The sequence below is a fragment of the Trematomus bernacchii genome, unplaced genomic scaffold (genome assembly GCF_902827165.1).
Source record: "Trematomus bernacchii unplaced genomic scaffold, fTreBer1.1, whole genome shotgun sequence".
Classification (NCBI taxonomy): Eukaryota; Metazoa; Chordata; class Actinopteri; order Perciformes; family Nototheniidae; genus Trematomus; species Trematomus bernacchii.
In genome coordinates, this window is record NW_022987973.1 from 14,458,677 (window position 1) to 14,477,883 (window position 19,207).

At 48.8% G+C, this 19,207-nt stretch overlaps 1 protein-coding gene across 4 annotated transcripts in view; it reads right to left on the bottom strand.

Moving 5' to 3' along the window:
* Window positions 1-19,207, bottom strand: part of scml2 (Scm polycomb group protein like 2) — a 45,970-nt gene that overhangs the window by 21,827 nt on the left and 4,936 nt on the right. For all 4 annotated transcript variants that reach the window (XM_034116616.1, XM_034116620.1, XM_034116619.1 and 1 more), the window contains exons 4-5: window positions 10,482-10,552; window positions 9,499-9,733 (exon numbers count right to left, since the gene is read on the bottom strand). In XM_034116616.1, coding sequence (XP_033972507.1) covers window positions 9,499-9,733; window positions 10,482-10,552 — 306 coding nt within the window. The remainder of the gene's footprint in view (window positions 1-9,498; window positions 9,734-10,481; window positions 10,553-19,207) is intronic.

Below are 19,207 nucleotides of genomic sequence, written 5' to 3' on the forward strand. Positions count from 1 at the left end.
GCCTTTTAAATTGATCATTACCCCTTATATCATACAAAGCCATTTCTGTGTTGAAATAAGTGAACATTCTTTAAGGTGGAAAGTTCATAGAATATTGGCAGGTGGAATCAAAAAGGAAATATGACTTTGTACGATATTGTTAGGTAGCGTGGAAAAGGTAGGACCCAACTGCAGACTACAAAAAGAGGCAACAGGTCTAGAAACAAAAAATGAGCTTTATTTACAAAGCTGATAGCAAGGGTAGCACTAGGAATGAGAGCCAACAGGAGGGGGACAGGAAAAACCAACAATGAACCGACAAGGCACACAGGGGAAGACGAGACTAAATACAGAGAGGGGTAATCACAAGACAAGACACAGCTGGGGTAAGGGAGGCAGAAACACACAAGGAGGAAAACATTTCAAAACAAAAGGTGGAAAATGAAAACATAAATAGAAACCGTAACAGAACCCCCCCCCCCCCCCCCCCCTCAAGGGACGGATTCCAGACGTCCCAAGAAAACCCCAAAAAGTCCAAAACCTCTAGAAGGGTGGGCGGAGGGGGCCCGGAGGAGGGACGCACAACCAGGACCAAAAGGGTGGGTGGAGGGGGTCCGGAGGACGGGCCCGGGGGCAAGGCAGAGTCCAAAAAGGGGCGAAGGCCACAGCGGGCGAACTCAGGGGCCCGGGCATGAGAGCGAAGGCAGCGGCCGGAAGAGTCAGGAGGCCGGGCCCGAGGGCGAAGACCACGGCTGGGGAACCCAAGGGGCCGGGCTCGAGGGCGAAGGCAGCGGCCGGAAGAGTCAGGGGGCCGGGCCCGAGGGCGAAGACCGCGGCTGGGGAACTCAGGAGGCCGGGCTCGAGGGCGAAGACCGCGGCACTCAGGGGGCCGGGCTCGAGGGCGAACAAGAAGGCGGCGACGGGCAGGAAGGCGCCGACGGGACAGCTCCGGAGGCCGGGCAGGAAGGTGCTGACGGGACAACTCCGGAGGACGGGCAGGAAGGCCATGACGGGACAGCTCCGGAGGACGGGCAGGAAGGCGCCGACGGGACAGCTCCGGAGACCGGGCAGGAAGGCGCTGACGGGACAGCTCCGGAGGCCGGGCAGGAAGGTGCTGACGGGACAACTCCGGAGGACGGGCAGGACCCAGTATCGGCCGGACAGGAACCGGAGCCGACGGGACAGGCGTAGACGGGATCCTGAACATGACATGGGCTGGTGTCAATGGGACCCTGGATGGAGCAAGGGCTGGTGTCGACTGGACCCCCAACGGAACAGGACACAGAGTTGGCAGGACCCCCGGTGGAACAGGTGTCGGCGGGACCTCCAACAGGACAGGACACAGAGTTGGCAGGACCCCCGGCGGGACAGGTGTCGGCGGGGACCCCAAACAGAACAGAACAGAACATTGAGCTGGCAGGACCCCCGGCGGGACAGGTGTCGGCGGGACCCCCAACAGGACAGGATCTGGTGTTGGCAGGAAACCCGGCGGAGCAGTAGTCGGCGGGACCCCCAACGGGACAGGACATGGGGTTGGCAGGACCCACAGCGGAACAGTTGTCGGCAGGACCCCCAACGATACTGGACGTGGAGTTGGCAGGACCCTCAGCGGAATCCCCAACGGCACAGGACATAGGGTTGGCAAGACCCCCGGCAGAAGAGTAGTCGGTGGGACCCCCAATGGGACAAGACATGGAGTTGGCAAGACCCCCGGCAGGAGAGTAGTAGGCGGGACCTCCAACAGCACAGGACATAGGGTTGGCAGGACCCCCGGCAGAAGAGTAGTCGGCGGGACCCCCAACGGGACAGAACATAGGATTGGCAAGACCCCCGGCAGAAGAGTAGTCGGCGGGACCCCCAATGGGACAGGACATGGAGTTGGCAAGACCCCCGGCAGGAGAGTAGTCGGCGGGACCTCCAACAGCACTGGACATAGGGTTGGCAGGACCCCCGGCAGAAGAGTAGTCGGCGGGACCCCCAACGGGACAGGACATAGGATTGGCAAGACCCCCGGCAGAAGAGTAGTCGGCGGGACCTCCAACGGCACAGGACATAGGGTTGGCAGGACCCCGGCAGAAGAGTAGTGGGCGGGACCCCCAATGGGACAGGACATGGAGTTGGCAAGACCCCCGGCAGGAGAGTAGTCGGCGGGACCTCCAACGGCACAGGACATAGGGTTGGCAGGACCCCCGGCAGAAGAGTAGTCGGCGGGACCTCCAACGGGACAGGACATAGGGTTGGCAGGACCCCCGGCAGAAGAGTAGTCGGCGGGACCTCCAACGGTACAGGACATGGGGTAGGCGTCGGCCGTAGAGCCAACAGGACACGGGGGGCTGGCGTCGGCCGGAGAGCCAACAGGAGACGAGGAGCTGGAGTGGGCCGAACCACTGACAAAACACGGGGGGCTGGAGTGGGCCGAACCACTGACAAAACACGGGGGGCTGGAGTGGGCCGGGGAGCCAGTACTGGAGCCGAAACTGGAGTCGGGACCATGGCTGCTGGGACCGGAACAGAGGCCTGGACCATGGCTGTATGGGCCGGTTCTGGAGCCGGAACCATGGCTGTTGGGACCAGAACTGGGGCTGGAACCATGGCTGCTGGGGCCAGAACTGGGGCTGGAACCATGGCTGCTGGGGCCAGAACTGGGGCTGGAACCATGGCTGCTGGGGCCAGAATTGGGGCCGGAACCATGGCTGCTGGGGCCGGAACTATGGCCGCTGGGGCCAGAACTGGGGCCGGAACCATGGCTGCTGGGGCCAGAACTGGGGCCGGAACCATGGCTGCTGGGGCCAGAACTGGGGCTGGAACCATGGCTGTATGGGCCTGTTCTGGAGCCGGAACCATGGCTGTGTGGGCCGGTACTAGAGCAGGCACCATGGCTGCTGGGCACGGAACCGGAACACGGTACCATGGCTGTGTGGGCCGGCACTGGAGCACGGAACCATGGCTGTGTGGGCTGGTACTGAAGCCGGAACCATGGCTGCTGGGGCCTGTACTGGAGCCCAAAGCATGGCTTCTGGGGCTCGGGCTGCTAGCCTGGACTTGCGACTCCTTCTCTTATGAGCCTTTTGGAGGCTCCTTGGACCTCCAAAAGCCAGACGAGTACCCGAGAACGGCTCCTGGACAGGAGCAGGAAATGGGGAAGAAGCAGGGGCTGACTCCAGATGGAACACACCGAGACGTACGGTGCCAGGCCGGGAACTGGGAGGCAGGGGGCTAGCATGCCTGGAGCTAGCAGGCCGGGAAACAGGTTTGACCTCAACGCTACCAAAAAAGTCCTCAATCCACTCGGGTAGTAACTCCCTTAACCAGGGCCTTGAGGTTACTTCTTGGCGTGCCGTAGAAATGATAGACTGCCTCTCTTCACTACTGGAGGCATATCGAAAGTCATTCCTCAAGCATGTTAAATTATACGTCACCTCGTACAAGCTGTCTGCTGTGTCCATTTCTGGTCGGTTCATTCTGTTAGGTAGCGTGGAAAAGGTAGGACCCAACTGCAGACTACAAAAAGAGGCAACAGGTCTAGAAACAAAAAATGAGCTTTATTTACAAAGCTGATAGCAAGGGTAGCACTAGGAATGAGAGCCAACAGGAGGGGGACAGCAAAAACCAACAATGAACCGACAAGGCACACAGGGGAAGACAAGACAAGTGTCTTAAACACTCCACCATCATTCCTGTCCCCAAAAAGACAATCATCACCTGCCCCAACGACTACCGCCCAGTAGCACTCACCTCCATCATAATGAAGTGCTTTGAGCGGTTAGTCAAATTATTCATCACCTCCTCCCTCCCTGAATCTCTGGACCCCCTGCAGTTTGCCTACAGAGCAAACAGGTCCACAGACGACGCCATAGCCCTCACCCTCCACACTGCCCTCTCACACCTGGACCCGAAGAACAGGAACACATATGTGAGAATGCTGTTCATTGACTACAGTTCAGCATTCAACACCATTGTGCCCTCCAAGCTGGCCATCAAGCTCAGAGACCTCGGGCTCAACAGCGCCCTCTGCGACTGGATCCTGAACTTCCTGACGGGCAGACCCCAGGCAGTGCGGGTGGGAAACATCACATCCTCCACCCTGATTCTTAACACCGGTGCCCCTCAAGGCTGCGTGCTCAGCCCTCTCCTCTACTCCCTGTTCACCCACGACTGCGTGGCCACACACAGCTCCAACACCATCGTGAAGTTTGCTGATGACACGACCGTCATCGGCCAGATCACAGACGATGACGAGACGGCATACAGAGAGGAGGTCGAAAACCTGACATCTTGGTGCCAGGAGAACAACCTCCATCTCAACATCAGCAAAACAAAGGAGCTGATTGTGGATTACAGGAAGCAGCAGGGAGAGGGACACGCCCCCATCGCCATCAATGGGACTACGGTGGAGAGAGTCAAAAGCTTCAGGTTCCTTGGGGTCCACATCACTGAGGACCTGACATGGTCTCTTCACACCACCACCATCACCAAGAAAGCTCGACAGCGGCTCTTCTTCCTCCGCAGGCTGAGGAGGTTCAAAATGGATTTCTACAGGTGCACGATAGAGAGTATCCTCACTGGCAGCATGACGGCCTGGTACGGCAGCTGCACCGACCTCGATCGTAAGGCTTTACAGAGGGTGGTGAAAACTGCACAGCACATCACCAGGACGGAGCTGCCATCCATGGAGGACCTTTACTCCCAGCGGCTCAGGAAGAAATCACTACGGATTATCAAAGACCCCCATCACCCCAGCCACAAACTGTTCTTTCTGTTGCCGTCTGGCAGACGTTACCGCAGCATCCGGGCAAGGACAAGAAGATTCGGAGACAGTTTCTTCCCGCGGGCAGTGAGACTGTTAAACAATTGAACTGTTGAAACAACATCAAACATTCAACTGCTACTCAGTAGTATGTATCTAATACCTAATATATATATATCATTCCAATAACTTGTATATAGACTCATACTGCACTATTCCACATCATAACTTTATTTCATTTTTATAACTATTATTATTTTTGTATTGCTCTTGCTCTTATTGTTATTATGTTATGTTATTATGTTGCATTGTTGGAGAAGCCTGTGACATAAGATTTTCAACTGCATAATTACTCTGTAGCTATGTCAGATTGACAATAAAGAACCTTGAACCTTGAAGACTAAATACAGAGAGGGGTAATCACAAGACAAGACACAGCTGGGGTAAGGGAGGCAGAAACACAAGGGCAACAGGTGAACACAATCAGACACACCAGGGAAACTAACGACAGGAAGGCAAACACAGGAAGAAGGAACAGAGAAGACACAAGAGGCCTGTACTACGAAGCTGGATTTTCGCTTAGCCGGCTAACTTCAGGGAAATCTCGGGCTTTCCGGTCCTACGACGCTGGTTCTCTTTTTAGCAGGCTAGATTTCCATGGTAACTTATGCTGAGCGGCAAACCTGCTCCGGAGCAGGTTAGGTGGCAGGCTAAGAGATCAACTCAGTGAAAGCACTGCCTGCTGACCAATCAGAGCTCCGTGTGCGGAGTTTAAAGCGATCAATTCATATTACAGGATAGAGGAAATACAGAAAAACTGCCGTTGCAGGAAAGACGGCCGGCCAAAATCAACTGACTGTGTGAACGTGAAAATTAATAGAATATCCCCTCCCATCTTCAGAGCAATCTGACTATTATAATATTAGCGTTAAGAAAGCTTACTTAAATATCTGCCACGACATAAGTAACCGGATCAGAGTAACATTAAGTACAGTCCGCGGCACTGTGAGTGCAGACGTCGATGTGTCCCATTATCATTCATATCATATCACATCATAATGTATCATATATTTCCTTATTTGAGTCAGCTTCTTGAGCCGTATCTGGCCGTGCAACACTCACAGTGTCACATACTGTATGCAGAAGTATTATTTTAAGCAACACATTAAGTTGACGAAACACTCGAGTCAAATTCTCCTAATTAAAGTCAGATCCACTCGTGTCTTGGACGGGGCAGTGATTTCATAAACCTGTTAATGTACGCATTCAAACACTTTTTCTTTTACCAGCTGTATTCCCCTTGCAGGTGCAGCTATGTGGCTTTTATCCTGGATAAAGTGTTTAAGTCATGGATGTTTAAAGTTTAACTTCTTCATATTTGACTAATATTAAAGTTCACTTTTCATTCAGGAAGTATGACGCTGCGCTGTCAGTACGCTTGTCCGTGTTTGAGATTGGTCGAATGCTCCAAATACCACCCCTTTCATGTGAACGTGCACCTAACTAGATAGGACACGGCTGGCTTGAGCGATCCACTTGATAACCAGCGTCGTAGTACAGTTTAGCCAGAGCGCGTATGTTTTGGATTGGGCCAACCGGCTAACTCAAACATATCCAGGTTAGGTTGAACCAGCTTCGTAGGACAGGCCTAAGGAGGAAAACATTTCAAAACAAAAGGTGGAAAATGAAAACATAAATAGAAACCGTAACAGATATCTTGAATAAATAAATACACATTTTGAAAATATGACTTTGTTTCAATTTTCCTTTTACTCAAAGTATTATTTATGTGTATTCATAATATAACATGCTGATATCAAGCTCCAGATTATTTCCCGTAAAACACAGCGTAATTATTCCCAATTATATTAATATTAAGTCACAAAAAGAGGCGGAAAAGGTACTCAGATCTTGTACTTAGAAGTACCAGAGTGTAGCAATACACTGTTACAAGTAAAAGTCCTGCAATCAAAATGTTACTCAAGTAAAAGTAGAAAGGTATTGGCATCAGAATATCCTTAAAGTATGCATTATGAAGATTGGCCCCTTTTCAGAATAATATATAATATATGTTTTGAGTATAACTATTCATGCATTAATGTGTTTATCAAAGCTGGTAAAGGTGCAGCTAGTTTTTAATGACTTTGTTTAGTGCAGGTAGCTTGTGAATATTACTCCAATGTCACTAAAGTCTGTATTTCACATCATTAATCCAAAATCTGCTAAGTAACTAAAGGTATTCAATAAATGTAGTGGAGTAAAAGTACACGATTTACCTATGATTTGTAGTGGAATAAAGTAGCAACATAATTAAATACTTGAATAATGTACAAGTACCTCAAATTGTACTTAAGTACAGTACTTGAGTAAATCTACTTAATTAAAAACCACTAAGTGTATTTAATATCTAGTATGAATGTGGAGTCGCTAGGTCACATGACAAAGCTATTGAAAACATTTAATTATTAGCATACTTTTCACTAATAGGCTTAGGCAAATTAGCAAGGTATGGAAGATAACATCGTTGAAAACCCTGTCAAACTAAGTTAAGAGAGAAGACGTCATGGATCCGGATCAAGCCCCCAGGAAGTGCGCCGGACTCTGAGGAAAATATTCGTTGTGGCCAAACGGCAGTACTACACTTCCGTATCAGTCGCTGGGCCCGGAAATACTTTTTCCCATTGACTAACATTGGGAAAGAGACATCTGTAAATCGTTGGATAATTTTTTGTAAACTAAATAAACTACCCAGCAGTGGCGTCGCCTGGCCTGGGCAATGTTTTTTTCTGTAGCCCCGGACAATTCTCCCTCAATATAATACATTAACCGTGCTTTACGTGAACCTCATCATGACACAAGAGAGGACGGCAGGACTGTAATTTCCCGTGTTCAGTGAATGCAACAGAGGCATGACACCAGACCAATCAGAGAGTTGCATGGAAATAAACGTGTGCTTGTGTCATTCAAGCTCGGCTCTGTGTGTGTGCGGCAATAGCGCATTTAGTGTGATAGAGAGAGAGAGAGGAAGAGAGAGAGAAAGGGACCGGTGCCAGCAGGGACCGTGTTGTTAGCATCTGGTTAGCTAGCTGATAAACGGACATAAGGAGCTGTTTGTTCCACAACAAGCTGGAGGAGAGTCCTCTGCTGACAGACTGAGAGACTCAGGTGAGCTAAAGGACTCTCTGAGTGTTTAGATAGTTTACTTTAGTCTAAGTTATCTCAGTGGGTCTCAAACGGTTTGGTCACAAATGATTCAAAAGATTATTTCCGCGGCACACGTTTATATGATCATTATAGTTATAAAAAAAATAAAGAGAATAAAGGAAAAACAGTTATGAAATACTATATGACAGTAAAACAAGAATAGAGTTTAAAAGGGGAGTGATTTGTAAAATATCCTTAAAGAAAAAGTAAATCTGTTTACAGTTCTGTTTCAAATGGGTGTTGAGAGATGTATCCATAGATCTCTTAATGTTGCTCTCAAAGTGCACCAGATTGATGCTTTTAACTTCAATATTTAAAAAAAAATCTTCCCGGGGGAGCATCCCCCCCGGACCCCCCTAGAGCAGGTTAGGTCCCCCCCCACTCATAAAAAAATAGCACTTTACCCCTGCCTATATGCCGTGAGCTGATTATCGAGCCTTCATTGTAACAGTCGCGGGTATACTGTGTGTGTGCGTGTGGGGAGTGTTGCAGTAGAATATTCGCCGCCACTGTGGGCTAAGCCCCGAATGTTTTCAGGTCCAGGCGACGCCCCTGCTACCCAGTATGAACATTTGTATAGCCCTTATTAAAAACATTTGGTCCTCAAGTTGTAAAATGTGCTAATAACGTTATTCTGAGAGTTATTTTCCTCGGCATTATGAACGCGGATCTAACCCACGGGAGCGCGCCGCCCTGCACGTTCAAGTGACGTGTTCAGTACTACATGAGTTTTACCTTTACCCATGGATGCACAATAAGAACGGATTATATGCTTATATGAATACTTTTGCTCTCTCAAAAAGTTGGGCCATTTTGTCTTCATGCGCCAATGAGCAACTCTCATTGGAATGAACGAGGCCCCGCCTCCCACGCTGTATCCAGTTCTTATTATACATCCATGATCCGGATATACAACCTGAAACTAACTTCATCTGTACCTGTGGTGAAAACTTGACAATCAGGGACTTTTTCTTAGCAGTGAAGCTTGCGAGTCATAATAGAGCAACATTGTGTTTCTTTTAGTTAAATGTCGTTTCTGACAATCCATTTTTTTGGTTACACATTTTCTTTTTGTAAATTAACTGCTTTTAACCAATTTTCACAGTGGCTAAACAGTGGAATTACAACTTCCGGGTCCGTCACGTGACGCCATTGGCCCAATTTGTATGTTTGAAAAGAGAGGATAGTGAATCTGTTTATCAGGTAAACTTCCCAGTTTAAACGCTCAGCATACAAGAAAGTGCATACTGAGTATATCCCAAGACAAAAAATGTAGCAATGAAAATGTCCTGGCTGTGGAATGGATAAAGTATCTCTGATTCTGATGTCAAATGCAGTATGCCAAATACACCTGGATGTCTTTCTGCCTCCGGTTGCGATTGAAGTTTACAGGTCAACATGCTTGTCTGTAGTAGAATGTCCATATTGTATACACTCTGCATGCAACAGTTAACAATGTGTAAAGGCAGCTACAATACCTTTTGAAAATAAACAAAAAACGATGTCATTCCGAAAGCATCACGACATCACCTGCATACCCTCAAGTATCTATGTTTAAAGACACTCACCCAGCGGTGGCTGCAGCATGTCTCCGGTCCTCTCACAGGTTCCTATTGGCTGGATGTCTAACGAATCAACCAGTCTCCAGAAGTCGTTGGTGTTGTCACTTCCATCCAGACGCAGGCGTAGGCGAGTGCCCATCATGCCCATTACCGTTGCTATGCACACAGAGTTAGAGTTGCGAGGGTCCCGTGCCTCAAGCTTCATTCCCGCTTTAAAGTCATTAGAGGGGGGGATTCTGGACTGCAGAGGGACACAAGGACCTTCAGTCACTATCATGTTTTGTGAGGACACATATTTCTTGATTACACATCTAATTATACTCCAATTAATAAATTGTGATTTATTTGAAAAACACAGTAAACACAGTCTACGTTGTAATATTGTGCATACTGCGACTTCATATGTATTTACAGTAAATAGAGAATAAAGCTGCCGATATTTATCGTCTAATGTAGCCTACTCAGCCAATTTCTTCCTACTGAAAAAAATTAATGTAAATCTTAAAAAATGTGTCACAAAAACTAAATTGTTTTCCTTTAAAAGCTGGTGCAGTAGCAGTATTAAATAAACTCTTTGATTTGGACTGTTTTCAGCCAGCAGCGGTTTATTTTACCGCTCATGTTCATCGTAATAAAGAAACTTATCACTCACTACAACAAGGGGATGTGTTTTTAATCTTTTTTTTGGAAAAGAATGGAGCTCTATGGCACGGAAAAATACTCAGTATTCCACAGACAATTGTTAGGTTTTATTTTGGTTTTATTTTGCTCTTGGTCTTTGTTAACAGTGAGATGAATAGAGAATATACCTCAAACAACACATTATAACCAAACAACCCTAATTTAAAAACTAAAAAATGGCATGCTTTTCCTGAGTTATAGCAGACTGTATTTAACAATTTTTAAGATACAAACATTTAAAGAAAACAACAAGGGGTATGCATAACATTGGACCCTTTAAATGCAATGATAATAAGAAAGCAGCTAACCTGTTTGAAGCAAGTCGGTGACGCTGCAGTCGAGGACGTTTCTCTCAGATAGTCTTCCCATCTGAATGATTCTAGCATAAAAAACAAACGGATGATTATTATAAGATCAGAAACTGCTTTACTTGTTCAAGTATGAGTACACATACAAAAAATATCATTGAGTTTTTTGGGTTGCTCTGTGTATTGCTCACATACACAGAAATAGACAGGTAAAACGAGGTTAAACATTTACCTAAGATATAAGTATTTATGTGCTCTAGGTGAAAAACAACATAATAAGATTATTAAAAGAGTTGGTGCAGAGTGCATCCTGAAAAAATGAATTTTAATATAACAGTAATATAATAGAGTTTTTTATAAAATCGAACATATTGTTTCTTTTTTTTTCAATAGCTTCCATGCAATGTGACCAATCAACTTCAAATCTGACCCAATGTTTGTATTACTAAGGACACATGCTATAAAAAACACATAATATTGAACTACACTTAGCATTATTCAACTGATAGTTTGGAAGTAATGAGTTGCAGTTAGAGAGCAAAACAACGATAGTTACGGCTGTAACTACGGTTCTATGAGTCCCGGATGACTGCCAGTGGCGGTGCTTTAGCACTGGATATGTCCATCGCATGCATGCGCAGTTCGAGTACCAATAACAACAAAGTCACCTGTGACCCACGTGACACCGGCTACATAGGCCGGCGTCATCAGAGGATCTGTTCCCAGAATCTTCTCGCGAGCACACAAGAATTCTGAGTGACAGGATACTCTGGCGGTCATCCGGGACTCATAGAACCGTAGTTACAGCCGTAACTATCGTTCTATTTCATCCCTACTGACCGCCAGAGGTGGTGCTTTAGCACTGGATGACTTATACCAACCATGTCACGAATAATCCAAGCCCTTGCTCACTACTGGAAGCAGCGGACCACGCCCAAAGAATGGGGAGTGGCGGCATTAACCCGATAAAAACTGGAGAATGTGCCAGAAGACGCCCATGACGCCGCAGCGCAGATGGTCTCCAGGGGCACCACTCTCAGTGCAGCCCAATATGTTGAGATGCTCCTTGTAGAGTGGCATCTCAGCCCTGATGGCAGGGGGGCGGCCACTGGCCCCATAGGCATGTGAGATGGTATCGACAACCCAGTGGGGCAGCCGCTGGTTAGAGGGCACAACCTCCTTTAGTGCCGCCATGGCAAACGAAGAGCTGCTCCGACTGCCGGCTACAGGCAGTAGCCTCGATATACGCCCTTTGGGCACCCACAGGGCGCAGCAACTTCGACGTGCCGTTCTCCTGAATGTCAAAGCGTAACAGCTGGGCAGGCTGATTGAAGTGGGTTTGTGGAAGCACCTTGGGCAGGAATGCCACATTTGCCCAAAGGGCAACACCTGAGAGTCCCACCTCGGGCATGTATCGCTTACGGAGAGGACATGCAACTCCCCAACTCGCTTCCCTGAGGCTATGGCAAGCAGAAATGCTGCCTTCGTGGGCAGCCACCTAAGCCCCACCTGAGCCAGGGGCTCGAAGGGAGGAGATGATAGGGCATCCGGCAGCAGGGGCAGGTCCCAAGCCGGAGCCCTCGGGGTGCTAGGGGGACGCTGCCGTAAAGCCCCTCTCAGGAAGAGGGACACCGACCTGTGGCACCCCGCCATGGCGCAGTCGACACGAACATGTCGGGCAGAAATAGCAGCCACATAAACTCTCAGAGTGGAGTGAGAACGTCCACTATCTAGGAGGGACTGCTGTCTGGGCAAAAGTGTACATGCTGTCCCAAGGAACAAGCACATGCTTGCCCCCCAGTTGGGGTAGAAAGTGCGTGAGTGCAAGCTGCACAGCCCGAAGCTCTAGCACGTTGACATGGCGTGCACCCTCCTGGGCAGACCACTGACCCTGAACAGTCCTGCCCTGCCGCACTGCACCCCACCCTGAGAGACATGCACCTACGGTGACGGTCTCCTGGCGGGATGGGATGACGCCCATGGGCACGCCCATCAGGAGATAGGCCCTGCCCCTCCAGCGTGACAGAGAGTGGAGGCAACACTACGACACCCTGACTTTCCTGTGCCTGTGCCACTTGGCGTCCAAGTGAAGGCTGTTCAGCCACATCTGCATGGGGCGCAACGACAGCGGGCCTAAGGGCCCAACGGCCGAGGCAGCCGTCAGTCTGCCCAAGGGCCGGAGGAACTGAATATAAGGCACCATCTTGCCCGGCCAACGTGGAAGTAGGCATCCCTCAAGTCCACGGTTGCGAACCACTCCCCCTGTGCTGTACTGTGGTCAGCATATGGAATGGCAGCACCTTCAGGAATCTGTTGATTCCTCTGAGGTCCAAGATCAGGTGAAATCCGCCGACTTTCTTGCTCACGAGAAAGTACGCCGAGTAGAACCCCCTGGGCTGAGCAGAGGGTCTACTGGCTCGATTGCGTCCTTGGCCAAGAGGACGGACAACTCTTGGGCCAGAGCTAGGGCCTCTGCCGGATTGCTGACGACTGTCATTTTGGCCCGGCCGAAGGCTAGGGGCCGGAACTGCGGTTCGTACCCCTGGGTTAAGGTGAAAACCACCCAAGGGCCGGAAGTACAGACAGCCCAGTAACTGAGCTGCTGCTGGGAAAGCAGCCGACGACCGGCCCAGAGAGTCTCGGGGCCTGTCATCGGCTGCCTGGTCCGCCTAGCTTAGGCAGCACGCTCCAGTGCCTACAGGGCAGCTGCCCCAAACAGCTACCCTGGCTCGACTGGCACACTACGGAGGACATGTCTCAGACAGTGGTGACTGAGCAGGCCAAACCTGGCGACGAGTCTGCACCAATAAGGACATAACTCGTCCCAATTCCCTAGACATTAGGGCAAAGGCTTACAGTGATGCATCACTGAGGCCCAGCAAAGAAGGCTCAGCCGGAGCCTGCTGCAGAGAGGTAGAGACAGCCAGCATCAGATGGGAGAGGGAGTTCCTGTTACGACCCGTGCGTGCCGCTGTGTCGTAGGCCTTACATAGCAGCTCGTCTGTGACCCTGCACTGAGACCGAGGGCACCTGGCATCAGGAGCCAGAATCGGGGAGGCGATGGCAGGCTCAATGGATGGCAAGCGACCCAGCCCCACCCTCGCCGGATCCTGCATGGCAGCAGAGTGGGAGAGGGCCCTGGTGTCTCTCCAGCATGCATGGAGCTCCCTCAGGTACTCCTCTGAAGGAGGAACAGTGGGAGTGACAGGGGCAGGGTTATGCCTGAAGAAGGCGCTAGCCTGAGCCGAGTCGGCCTGCGGAACCTGAAGCTGCAAGCGTACCAGGGCCGCACGAATAATGGCCGCCATGGAGGCGTCCTCCGTGCCCTGCAGAGAGCTCTGAGCAGAGGAGTGGGAAGCCTCCTCGGGGGTGAGCGGGTCCCCGTCCATAGAAGAGGTTTAGCCGAAGCCGCTAGCGACATGGCATCCTCAAGCAGAGGTGTGGCAACCGAAGGAGGGCCAGGCGGCAAGCTAGTAGCCCCCACACCGGCCCCTGGCTGAAGGGCCAACAGGAGCAACTTCGTCTGCTCCATGACGGCAGCTAACCGATCCACCTTAGAGGACAGCCTGTTTCTAGTCAACCCATAGCCATCACTCCATCATGTCGCCGGGAACGGCCAGACTGAGCTGGAGGAAGTTGTGACGAGGAGAGGTGCCATCTCTGAGCGCCCGAGGCATGAAGCTACAGCTCATGCAGGCGCTTTGCGTCAGACCCTCCCTCAAATGCTCGAGGCCAAGGCAGAGGGGGTCAGCGGTCATGGCCGTCCTCAGGCTCAAGAGCAGCCATCCAGGCGCTACATGAATGAGCCATTCTGTAGGTAGCCGGATGCAGTGTAGCCGGGAGCGGGTGCGAGAACACAGCCTTCCCCAGCTACCTGCTGAACGGAAAGAGTAGAGCAATGATCCTACTTGCCGAACACAAAGACGGATGTAACTACACCCACGTTACCGGCAGAGGGAGCGAGAGCACTGCCTTCACTAGAGATGTCCCGATCCGATCACGTTATCGGGGATCGGAGCCGATCACGTGATTTTCAAAAGATCGGAATTGGGAGAAAAAAATCGGGGATCTGGATTTTTTTTTTTTTTTTTTTTTTATAAATATAAAATATTTTTATAATTTTATTTAATGTTACAAAACAAAAATGACCATGTTCACGTCTTAAAGTCATCCTGAGGCCTTAGTTTTGGTTTAAAATTACACAACATCATGTATGTGTTGCTTCTTTTGGGCTTGTTTTCATAGACCTGGTTGCTTATTTCTCTCAAATCTGGCAACAGAGTGGGCAGGGCGCAGTGTCTAATAGTAGCAGTAAGCTAACAAGAGGCTACGTTCAGCTGGTGCCTCGGGAGTCGGGACAGAGAAAATGTCAGGAGTTTGGAAGTATTATAAAATTGAAAGCGAAGGCAGTGTAACAGCCAGATGCAATGTTTGCAAGGCGGAGGTTCCGCGTGGTGGAAAGAACAGAGCTACGTTCAACGCGACCAATCTAATAAACACCAACAACAACACGACGAGTACACAGCGGCCACTCAGGTAACGGCACTGAAACAACCGACACTTTCAGAGACTTTTAAAAGGAAAGAGAAACTGCCCCAGAACGGTGAAAAGGCCAAAAAAATAACAGCCAAGATAGCTGAATTCATCGCGTTGGATGACCAGCCGTTATCGGTTACCTTTTTTTTCTCTTAATGCATAAAGATCGGATCGGGAAAAATCGGTATCGGCAGATTGTCAAAATCAAATGATCGGAATCGGATCGGGAGCAAAAAAAGGTGATCGGGACATCCCTAGCCTTCACCTAGCTGGATTAAATAAAGAAGTTTAACAGGACAGCCGGGCGGCTACTGCTAGAATCAAGCAACACCTCTACCAGGAGCGGGGGCGAGAACACTGCCTTCACTGGTTGAGTTCATAACGGATGCCAGGTGCAGCGTACCCGGGAGCGGGTGTGAGAACACAGCCTTCACCAGCTACCTGCTGAACGGAAAGAGTAGAGCAATGCTCCTACTCGCCGAACACAGAGAGGGATGTGAATGTCCTACACCCACGTTACTAGCAGAGGGAGCGAGAGCGAGAGCGAGAGCACTGCCTTCACCTAGCTGGATTAAATAAAGAAGCTTAACGGGGCAGTTTAGCCAGACGGCTGCAGCTAAGAATCAAGCAGCACGTCTACCAGGAGTGGGGGCAAAAAACCCTGCCTTCACTGAATGAGTTAAACAATGAAGCTCAACAGAACACGCCAGATGTTAGCCAAGCGGCCACTGATAACAATCAGAGCAATACATTACAGGGCCCGAGGGCGAGAGCACTGCCTTCACCAGCTGAGTTTAAATAAAGAAGCTTTAACAAAACATGCAAGATGTTAGCCAAGCGGCTGCTGCTAACAATCAAAACAATACGTTACCTGGGGCCTCATTTATAACGCCTTGCGTAGGATTGACGTGAGAAGGTTGCTTACATAGTACAAAGCAAAAAAATAGGTACATAAATGTTCCGACATTTTCCGATTCACAAAACATTGCGTACCGGCGAGGGAAGTGCGTACCGGCACTTCCTACGCCTGTTTCCCTTTATAAATCACAATCGACTCGAAATGCGGCGCAGCTTTTACAGGCTTCACGTAACGCCCATATTTGCCTATAAATAGTCAAAGAAACGCCCATTCATTCATTCATTTTTGACTGACTGCATGAAGAAGATTGCAGGAAATTACGACCGAACAGCTAAAAAAAGACATCTCGCACCGTGTCAGATTGTGGTTATTTTGGGGAAGTCGAGATAAATCATATTGTTTGGTGGATGCAGTTGAACCAGAGTAGCAGCATGGAGGTCGGATCGTCACCAAAATAAATAAATAAGTGGTCCGAAAAAAGTTAATGACAAAAAAAATACACATAACCTTCCTCAGGCAGTGTGTTTGTCCCGGGGACAGGAGACACCCCCTTGATGAGAAACTGTAAGAAATGATCGGGGAATCCCTCCGGAGTGGAGTCATGACGACTGGATCTGAATTATTTTGTTGTATTTGGTGGTTTGTGTTCCAGCTGTCGATCAGCAACTATATATCCATAATCCACCAGTTAAAGGAAATACAACTAATGTGTTGTGTTATATTAGCTGTACAATTTACCACATATGGTGTGCTTAGTTTCCATACCTCCTGTGTTTTACGAGCGACTTATCAAGTCTTGGCAAACGGCATAAAACACGATTAAACGTGATAGTATATAAAACCATGCTCGTATCTACAACCTATAGAAATGCAAAACGGCGTCAGTTTAGACGTAATTCTGTCCTCCTGCTTACCGCATCATTTATGAGAAAACATTTCATAACATGAACACAACATATTCGAGGTGGTTTTAAATAACATATCCGTATTTATTTATTTCTCCAAGTTATGTTTTTGTGTGCACTGAGGAGTCTCAAACAGGCGTTTGTTTAATCATTTTAAGATTGGCTTTAATCAATGTTTGAAAATGAATTATTCATATATGATAAATGAGAGGTAACATTTGATTTATTTCCACATATTTCTCTCCATTCTTCCTTCTGCCAACGGTGTCGCAGTTTCTCGTCTCTCCCGTTGTTGTGCTTAGTGCGTACGCATGGGTTAGAGTTTGCGTGGAGGACTGCACATTTTCCCGTCAACTTAGTATTTTATAAATCGCAAACATTGCGTAGAAACTGGCGTACGCCATTTTTTGAGCGTATATCCCTTTATAAATGAGGCCCCTGGAGCGGGAGCGAGAGCACTGCCTTCACCAGCTGAGTTAAATAATTAAGCTTAACAGTACATGCAAGGCATTAGCCAAGCGGCTGCTGCTAACAATCAAGCGAGATCAAGTCAAATAACACAAATGTTTAAGACCAGATAACTAGCTTCTAAAGAAGAGAACAGCACAGTGCCGTAGTTACAGTAGTAACCATGGCCAGTACTTACACGGCTTAGAACCGTAGTTACAGTAGTAACTATGGCCAGTACTTACACGGCTTAGAACCGTAGTTACAGTAGTAACTATGGCCAGTACTTACACGGCATAGAACCGTAGCTACAGTAGTAACTATGGCCAGTACTTACACGGCTTAGAACCGTAGTTACAGTAGTAACTATGGCCAGTACTTACACGGCTTTGAACCGTAGTTACAGTAGTAACTATGGCCAGTACTTACACAGCATAGAACCGTAGTTACAGTAGTAACTATGGCCAGTACTTACACGGCTTAGAACCGTAGTTACAGTAGTAACTGTAGTGATGCAGCTAAAGCTGGGAACTCAAAATGCTAATGATAGCTCGGGCACAACGCCACAAGCAGAACTTTCCAAAGAGCATAATAAGGGCAACTTTATGGGAGAGGAAGCGGGAACACTGTCGTCACCAGAAAGTCTAAGCCAAACAATAAACAAGACAGCAATCAGGACAACTTAGCTGGGAGAGGGTGCGGGGACACAACCATCACCAACAACAAGTTGACACAAACCTGTCCGTTGCATGGGAGCCTGCCTGCAGGCGCCAGTCTCAGGACACCTCCACTCTGAAGACACCTCCACTCTCAGGACAGGAAGTGCATGCACGCTAAAATAAAATCGCCACTATCAGTACAGCGCCACTTTCCGAACAGGAATTGCACGCAAATACAAAATAAAATCGTACTGACACTTATTATATACATATGTATATGTATATGTATATGTATATGTATATATATATATATATATATATATATATATATATATATATATATATATATATATATATATATATATATATATATATATATATATATATATATATATATATATATATATATGTATATAAAAATAGGGACACCTTGTATTGTTTACTCTCAGTACAGCACCACTTTCCGAACAGGAAATGCACGCTAATACAAAATAAAATCGCACTGACACTTATTATATCTATATATATATACATCTATATATATTTATATATATAAATAACGACATCTTGTATTTTAGTTACACCCGCTAGACAGGTGGCGGCGGAGGTGGGGAGGTTCCAGCCGGGAACCTCCACCTCGCTGCGGGACCCGTGGTGGGACCCCTGAGTCAGACGGTGCGTCTTGGTCACGCTTCATATCGGCCGGCCCGGGAAGGAAGAGGCACGCAGAGTGGGGGAAGTCCCCCACCCCAACGCAGCACACCCTCCCGGCCATCAGAGTCGAACCCGCAGTTCGGAGGAACCGACCGCCAGAGCACCGGCACTAGGCCGGGCCGGTGGAGGCCCTCCGATGGTGGGTCGCGTTTGCCATTCGATCAGTGAGAGGAGAGGAGAAATATGCAACAAAAATGGTCAAATCTGTTAATATATGGATGAGTGGGGGGGGGGGGGGGGGGGGGGGGGGGGGGGGGGGGGGGGGGGGGGGGGGGGGGCTGGACACAGGCCGTGGGGGGAGACCGGGCAGTGTCCCCGGTAGAAGGAACCGGGTGAAATAGCCAAAAAAAGAAAAATGTATATAGGCACTTGTGAGGCGGGCAGAGTCCCCTGTCAACTCCCGTTACATTCCTCCATGGTGTCATTTGAGCGAAAAATGGCTAAGTCAACTTTTACGAGAACCAGGCTTGGGGTGTCAAAAGGGCTTGACCAAGGCCGACCCAAAGTGCATGGTGAGCGGACTCATCACCTCCGTGATGAGTCTCCATTGTGATTTGAAAACTTCCATCAGACGAGTCCTTCGGGGAGCGGGGAAAAAAACGTGTT